Source organism: Trachurus trachurus (assembly GCF_905171665.1).
Source record: "Trachurus trachurus genome assembly, chromosome: 10".
Classification (NCBI taxonomy): Eukaryota; Metazoa; Chordata; class Actinopteri; order Carangiformes; family Carangidae; genus Trachurus; species Trachurus trachurus.
This window is the reverse complement of record NC_139894.1, coordinates 24,888,270-24,896,697: the sequence shown is the minus strand read 5'-3', so window position 1 is coordinate 24,896,697 and position 8,428 is coordinate 24,888,270. Positions and strand designations below refer to the sequence as shown.

Genomic DNA, 8,428 nt, shown 5'->3' with positions numbered 1-8,428 from the left:
AATGAACCATGAACCCTCTGCAAGTTATGGGAGCTGAGACAAAAAGTGTTACAACCATCCCCGGTCTCTCCTACACTTGAAAATATGTCAGCTGGTTGTAGCACTGAAAAAAAGAATCTACACCAAACTTACAGAAAATTATATATTTGGTGTCAAAGTGTTTTAAGTTTAAAATATCAATAATTAAATCATGCAAACAGTAGGCTACTAATTGCAGCATTTTTTTTAATTTCTTTATTTCTAAAGCAAATGAATCACCTACTTTCATCTAATGAGGTGCAATTGCTGTATTGCTGAGGAAGAAAAAAATAAAAACATTCAACAACATAAACATCTCATCTATTTAATATACAGAGCATAGTTACACAAAACTGCAGTAAGCAGCTGTGTAGAAGCATTCTCAGGAACTGTCTACAGAACTATGACACAAATAAAGTGCAATAACCATGGATTGAAAATTGTCTTGTCTAAATGATAATTGGATGAAACAACTTCAGATCCTTTAGAAGAAAAAAAAACATTTGATGAACAATACATAATTGATTCCATAAATTAAATAAATTAAAGCTTTAAAAAAAGAAAAATCATCATCCTCAACTTTCATCATGGTTTACATTTCTGAGAGGGAGGCCAGCTCATGTAGGAGGAGAGCGAAGGACGGACGATCATCTGGTTTCTGTCAGTGAGAATAGAGAAAACACATTATTACAGAACACTTTTCTGTTTGCTTATCCTGTCATTCAGAAGCTCTTCTGCTAGAGACATTAAACGCCTCCTGTGCCTATACCTCCTTCCAGCACCACTCCATGAGCAGGTAGATGGCGTTGGGGGCCAGGCGGGGTTTCAGCAGCCGCAGGCCTGCGTTCAGGGACTCCACCACCTCAGTATTGGAGCGGTTCTCATAGGGAAGACGACCCTCATTGTACACCTCCCACATGAGCACACCTGAGCAGGGGAGACAACGTTATAGATCATGCAAAGTGAGACTGGCTGTTGGTCAGAGAAAATCTTAACATGAAAATCAACTCCTGATAAAGCTGAATAAGCATGCCAGTGGTTGAGTAGTAATATTATGTCATCTAAGAAAGGATAATTTTTCACTCACAATTTAACATTAACAGTTTGAACATAACATCATGTTATTCATCTTAACCTAAAACTGACATGATTTCTATTATTCTAGTACACTGCTTCTCAATCTAAATGAACAGAGGTATGTTTTTCTTAGCATGATACCAGTGAAAAACAATCACTAGGAGCTGTGCTCATTTACTACTCGGTGCAAGTCACAGCTTCTGACTACAGACTCTTCTTCCGTTTGGTGCTCATGCCAAGTTAATATGTTGCCACCTGTTTAAACCCCGGCCTTGGAGACTCTCATGACACAATTTACTTCTTAGAGATTACTGTAAATCCATTAGTTGGCATTAGACCATGAAAATAGCAACCAATAGTTGTCATGTTTGGCACACATGCACACACAGGAAATAGGAAAAGAAAGATGCATTCTCTTTTTCTCTGTACATTACAAAGATTTGTGTTGTGAATGGATCTTTAACTAACACGAGGCATTTTTCAACCCAATCTTTTGCTTGTTTGTATCCAATGATGCTCAGCGCCTATTTTGAAATTGCACAGAACCAGTGTGTTCCAGTATAGCACAGGGCCATAGCTGGCAATGCTCTCACTGACGTGCTGTCACTGGTAGTTCAAAAAAAGGGCAAAGGGTAGATATGTCGCATGACTGGAGAGACACACAGTCACACAGACGGAGACAGACAAATCAACACACCAAATGACCAGACATCGGACTTGCTGCTGAATTTGCAGAATTTGATGACCTCTGGGGCTGACCACTTGACAGGGAACTTGGAGCACTGGGAGCTTGTGTACTGATCATCAAGAACAAATCTACAGTCCAGAGAGGGGACACATGATGCCATTATACAGGAGTACATGGAGGCCAACTTTTAACCATGGTAAAATCGTAGCAAATTAAAAAAGTTTGCACAATATGACGGACAGTACAAAGAATCGGTAAAGAATGGAATGGAATGTGACATTCATACCTAGTCATGCCAAAATCAGACACTTTCACCTCATGATTCTTTGAAACGAGACAGTTCCTGGCAGCCTGTAAAAGAACAGAGGAAGGATTAATTACTCTGACAGCAGTGACACAAAGGTGGATTATTATAAATTCTTCACTCCTGGTTTACCAGATCTCTGTGGATGAAGTTGGAGCTCTCCAGGTAAGCCATCCCCTCACTGACATCCAGACACATCCCCAACATAATGTCCTGAGACAAACGCCCTTTCCTGTCCCTCAGGTAGTCTGACAGGCAGCCCTTTTCCATGAACTCAAACACAAGACACATGGGAGAGCGCTGTGTGCACACACCGTAGAGCTGAACCAGCTTATGGTGGGACATTCTCCTGTTAAAACATACACAGACATACGTTTTTTATGTTAATTTAATTGTTGTATTGTTTTGGGGACCACGGATGTAATTTAGCACATGTGCTAAATCCGGTGTATTTACTGTGGGTACTCTAGCACTCACTGTCCATTAATATGCATTGTCCCGACTAAATAAACAAATAAAGTAAGTAAAGTAAGTGACTGGGTCTCAGTGCATTTTGCCTGGATACTGAACATGAACATGGACTGCACTTACATCATGACTCTCGCCTCTTCTTTAAAATCCTCGTCTGACATGCACTCCTCTCTTATCATCTTCACTGCAACCCTCCTCTCCCTCCACGTCCCCTCCAGCACCAGCCCAAACTGACCACTGCCCAACTCCTGACCCAGGGTCAGTTCCTCAGGGTCCAATTCCCACTGGTCTGTTGTGCAGCAAAGGAGAAGTTTAATGAACAACTGCACCCACAATACTGCATTATACTGAAATAACGACATAGGGAACATATCAAAATGTGGAAGTTGAGATGATAACTTCAGTTGTGTTTTGGTACTTAACACAGTGCATTTCTGTGAAAATAAGAAATAACCCACTAGAGGACAGCAAAAACAAGACACACAGGATTAAGTTGTAACTGTTATAACTGAGCTCCAGTTCAACCAGCTGAACTGTTAATAAAACTGTACACACTCTGACCTGCAGTGGGGTGTACAATGTCCTGGGAGCAGTGTCCATCTACAGAGACAGGGTGTCTCAGGCGTGTTGTCATGCCTGTAAGTACATAGACTGCACATTAATACAAGTATTGCAGAGCAGCAAGCACTTGCAATTTGTGTCTATGTTTATTTTATTGTTTTATAATGCACATTAATAACACTGCTTTTTTGAGGGGAAAGTCACACTTACCGGCAGCATTATGCTGGTGGTAATGGATGAGCTCAGGAATGGTGCTGAACAGGTACTTCTCTGCCAAGTAAAACGCACCCTCTCCTGTTTCTGTCTGTCTGATTAGGTAATGTTTCACTCTTGGATTCTTCTCTCCATTTGACCTTAGGGAGACGAAAAGACAACAAATCATCCCATTGTGTTTATTACACTACTGGCTTCAAGCCATTATGAGTTATATGTTGGCATCAAGTGATTTACACAGACTCAAGTACATTATCACCATTTCATAATAATCAGTTAAGAAAATGAAGGAAATAGGAAATAAAAATACCCTGGGGCTTTGGTGAAGACCGACACTGTGTAGATTCCTGCCTGTCTTGAGTCGCGCACCATGAACGCACCTTCTTTTCCCTAAAAATAAAGTGTTGAAAACTCATAGATCATTAAAACTTAACAACATATTTGTGATTTACTTGTTAGACAGGTTCACTGATAGCAGTGAATACTAGCACAGTCTGGTAGGCATTTTAAATAATAGATCATGATGGATAGCTGCTCTACCTTCCGCGTGCAAAATGTAGCAAAGCATCTCACAGCAGGAAATTCAACATTGGAGGAAACATTGTGGTTGTTCAAGTCCTATGTTATGTCAGATTTTCATTTTGCAGGTGCATCTGCATTAATTTTGCAAATGCAACACTACTGTAGGTGGTACAGTCACAGTAAAAGTGCACTGCGTCACACAAGAGGAACATTCTGAGTATCATCATCAGAATTATTGGCATTTGGATTATTAGCATTTTGAGTTTTTTTTTTTCTTCTTGCAGCCAGAAGCGTAAACAAATGAAAATCAATAACCACTGTTGTTTTTACCTCATTCATCAACAAAACCTCTGCTTCCCCTCTGGTGACATTTTTGTTGTACCATCTGTGAGAAAACAAATTAACCACAGTTAAACTGCTCCCATAGAGGGCATGATTGATTTTCAGGTATTCACACGTTAACAATTTGCAAAGATGAAATAAAACTCACTCAAATCTCTCAAAATTGTTGCCAGATTTTTCAGCTACGTAAGTGCTGGGCACAAAACCGGTGTTTCTGATGAGGGATCAGGGAAAAAAATGTACATCAACTTATCATCCTGATTTGAAGGAAAAGGGTATATGATTTTCAGCGTATACAAAGTCTAAGAATGGACGGCTGTTTCTGTGTGCCCTACCCTTGGTTGTCCTGTACGGCCCACCACTCAGGGTGGGAGCTGTTAAACAGGACGTACTCCTGATCTTTCCGAAGAGGCAAGTCATCGGCTCTCTGTGGCGTGTAGTCTTGAAGAGCAATGACCATCCTCTGATTTGTATCATGCAGTTCCATCTGTCCATGTAAAAAAAATAATAATTGAGAAAAACTTCACCTAGATAAACATGAGAAGACCCCACAGTAAAGGACTTCAACTTCGTCACAATGAACTCTGGGCTATGATACAGTGAATTTTAAGTGTATCATTTTACAGTAGCTATCAAATGTCAGCAGTAGAAGAGGCCTAGAGGGCATGTGGTATGAGCAACACAAGATAATTAACCAAAATGCAGAAAAGGAAAGTCATCTGTGATCTGTGCCCCAACCACAGCAGCAATGCTTGGAAAGATATATCTAAAGATGTCACATCGAGCTGTCTTTAAACATGCCATCCCAAATGCAAAACAGCCCTGAAAGCAAAGACACTTTATAGTCAAACATATTTCAACGACAGCATTTAATTAAGCTTCAAAAAGGGCTACTGTACCTCTGGATCAGGGAGTTTAGGGAGTGGCTTATTGGAAGCTGTGGAGAAAACAGAAATATGAAATTAGAGGATGTTTCGGACAAATCCAGCTGCACAGAATACTTTTTTTTTAACATGATTGAAGTTATGCAACACTGGTAAATGTAGATCATATCAAATTTTGGTTTGGATGAGATAATGTCATGCTGTAACAAATACTCAAATTTAGGTTAGAATGAAAATATGTATTGAATCAAGAAGTAAGGAAATAATACAGACCATAGCCCTCTGGATCATATACATGACAACCTGCTGCCAGTTTCTCTGTTTGTTGACAGCATCTCCATTTTCCATCCATCCAGAGGTTTGGGTGGTATTTCGCAACCAAATTATTATGCTTTGTCTCTATATCAGACAAAATAAAAATCCTTTGAAATACAGAGGTTATACATTTGCATTTTGTACAATTCAGGGTTCACCATTATGTGTCACGCTGCTATCATTACTTGAACTCACCCTCTTTGAGCGCTCTGACCCATCTCTGACGGCAGTCATTGTCTGGGGCGAAAATGTAGAGGTAATGGTTGCCATGAAAAACCTGTGGAGCCATTTGCATTATTATTTTTATGTAAATAGATCACATTTACTGTATACAACAACATATTAGTGTGTATTTTTAAGTGTACATTATTTGAGCAATCATGAACCTCACCTGAAAAGGGTACTTATAGTCACACGGTATGGGCACATCAGTACACACAATCTCCACACATCTAATTCTGGAAAGCTCAATGCAACCTTTCATCATGGGCTTTTTCTGAAACGAACATGATCTTTACTTCGTATTTAATCTAAACAACATTGATACAGTTTAAGTTACAGTTACTTCCAAGGAGGTCAAATTCTCACTACGTACCTCCTGACTGAAATGAAAACTAGTGCATTAATTAAATATGTGACGACTTACCCCTGGACGGCGTTCAGAATACTTTAGGTCTTGGGTGTCCAATACAAAAAATCTCTCCTTGTAGTTACAAGGTGATGTTCTCTTCTTTTGTTGAGATTTTTTGATCATAGTTCCCTTCAAAATCACCCTGGGGAACATCGTAACAGCGATGAGTAACACTGTGAGCAACACTTGGGGGTTTGAGCACACGGGGAGAGAGTGAGCACATCGCAGTGGCAGAGGAGATGAAAAAAAAAAGCTGTGGATTGTTTGACTTGATAGACGCTGTGGAGCTTCCGGTATAGGGTTGTTGCATTCAGTAAACCACATCCTTACGGCAGGTTGTGCAAGCAAACAAACACCCATGTACAAATGCACACACACACACCACACACAAGCTATACAGAGTTTCATGTACTTTCACTAACTGTCGTAATAAGTCAGTGAAATGCTTCTTTAATCTCAGTAGTTTTGAAAATCCTTGAAGATAACAATTGCAACATGTTAATTTAACAAAAAACTGATTCTAACTTTTTTTTTTTTTTTTTTACAACTAAAGCAATCCTTTTTTAAAAACACACTTGAAAACAGTTTTGTTAAGCCTGTTCATTATATGTATCAAAACTGAGAAATCAAGTACACAATACACATCAAGAAGTACACTGACATTTGTTCAACGTTGACACCATTGTGAAGATTTAGAATGTTTTGCATATTTTTATGATGGGACACGTTGTTTATTTGTTTAACCTTCGTCTTCTTGTGTCAGCTTTCTGCTACCATCTATGGTGTTAGGGTCAGTTTTGACCCATGTTTTAAATCAACTGTAAAATACCCTAAAAACATTTTTTTCTTACAATTTGTTTTTCTTTCTTTCTGTTGGGCTTCATTATCCATGAAAATATTGGTTTTAATATTTTTTGGTGTGTGCCCCTGGGCCATTACACCTAACCCTAACCCCAATTTAACCTTCCTCTTGTCAGCTTTCTGCTACCATCTCTTGTGTTAGGGTCGGTTTTGACCCGAGTCTTAAATCAGCTAAAACAATTATTTCATTCCATTTGTTTCTCATCTCTTGGTTATGTTGTTAGGCTTCCTTATCTAAAGGTTATGATTTCAGTTTTACCTCTAGTTATTGTTCTTATCGTTATAACCGGGTCAAAATGTAGGGTACCCTAACACCACAAATGTCATATTTTTGAGCAGAGCATTTTAGAATTTTTATTTTTATTTTATTTTGTTTTAATAGAGGTTCCTGACAAAGTCAAAAAGCCTTGATGTATAAACAAATTTATGTGGTACTTTTATGCATTTAAAACCTTAAAATGGGTCACTGGTGACCCAAACACAACAGGGAGGTTAATCCTCACTTTTGCCTTTTCTAATGCTGCATATATAAAATGTAAAAATAGCAACAATAGTGTTGGGCTCTAGTAAACGGGGAGATGGAAAACGTAGTTTGATAAACAGTGAAAAGAGGAGGGAATAATAAATACATAATAAATAAAATTTTGAAAAGTTGTAATTTAAAACTCCACCATTCATCCTGACAAAGCAAAGGGGATTTAATGGATACTACAGCACCACCATCAGGAAAACTGCTCTTACAATTTTTCTACAAAAGGTCTGGATGTAAAAGGAATCTTGTCTAGAAGCATATTTTTGTGAAAGAGTGGGGCAATGTACCAAACCCCCAGGGTTTACGGGAAAAAAAGAAACATGCTAAGCAGTTTTGAATATTTCATTCCCATTGTAAAGTTCTGTAAGTTTAATTGTGCAAATGTTTTATTTTGCATAATCAATTTCCATATAAAAATATAGTATAACGGTTTCATTTAGTTTTCTGGGAGGTTTGAAACTGTATCAAGTGTTTAATTAGATATGAATATCATATATACGTGTATAGCCTATGTATGTGTAGCCTATTTAAATATCCATTTTCTTCTTTTAATATCATACACTCTTGAAGACGTGGTGTGCTTCTTGCTTTTGTTAAGAAATTACACAATTGATATTGTTATTATTATTATTATTATTATTAAAATTGTTAGTATTAGTATCTGTTGCAGTCATAGTAGTAAGCCCGATAGTAGCAGAGGTATAGTGGTAATGGTATGATAATAACACCGGTGTTGAGGAAGTGGTGGAGATTATTGGACAAAGTGGTTTCAAATAGGCTATGTGTCATAAGTTACTATTAAATTAAGTCAAGAGTTAAATGCACTTTTAACTGAAAAGGGGGAAAACATTTTTCTCATCTCAAAGTTTAAAATGTCAGTATATACTGTATATTATAAAAACCCTTACCTTTCAGGTTGCATCTCTGCCCCCTCTTCGGAGAGCTGCTATCATCGATCAAACACCGCTGACAAATGACGACCAATCAGCGTTCAGTTTATTCGTCACAT

At 38.2% G+C, this 8,428-nt stretch overlaps 1 protein-coding gene across 1 annotated transcript; it reads right to left on the bottom strand.

Moving 5' to 3' along the window:
• Positions 1-355: 355 nt before the first annotated feature.
• itk (IL2 inducible T cell kinase) lies at positions 356-8,352 on the bottom strand. Its single transcript, XM_083980625.1, has 18 exons — positions 8,328-8,352; positions 6,042-6,168; positions 5,787-5,891; positions 5,591-5,672; positions 5,354-5,479; positions 5,096-5,133; positions 4,532-4,683; positions 4,345-4,410; positions 4,185-4,239; positions 3,643-3,722; positions 3,330-3,472; positions 3,120-3,194; positions 2,679-2,847; positions 2,220-2,436; positions 2,070-2,134; positions 1,793-1,911; positions 788-945; positions 356-676 (listed from the first exon to the last, which is right to left on the bottom strand). Exons 1-18 carry the CDS (start codon positions 8,339-8,341, stop codon positions 611-613), a joined length of 1,857 nt encoding a protein of 618 aa, XP_083836751.1. The 5' UTR covers positions 8,342-8,352; the 3' UTR covers positions 356-610.
• Between the last annotated feature and the right edge of the window lie 76 nt (positions 8,353-8,428).

What these genes read in the sequence shown, in the direction of transcription:
- itk (XM_083980625.1), bottom strand. An exon ending in GGTCAGAGCGCTCAAAGAGG is followed by an intron (nt 5,480 to 5,590) that starts GTGAGTTCAAGT and finishes TGTCTGATATAG; the next exon opens with AGACAAAGCATAATAATTTG. An exon ending in CTAAACTCCCTGATCCAGAG is followed by an intron (nt 4,684 to 5,095) that starts GTACAGTAGCCC and finishes TTACATGGACAG; the next exon opens with ATGGAACTGCATGATACAAA.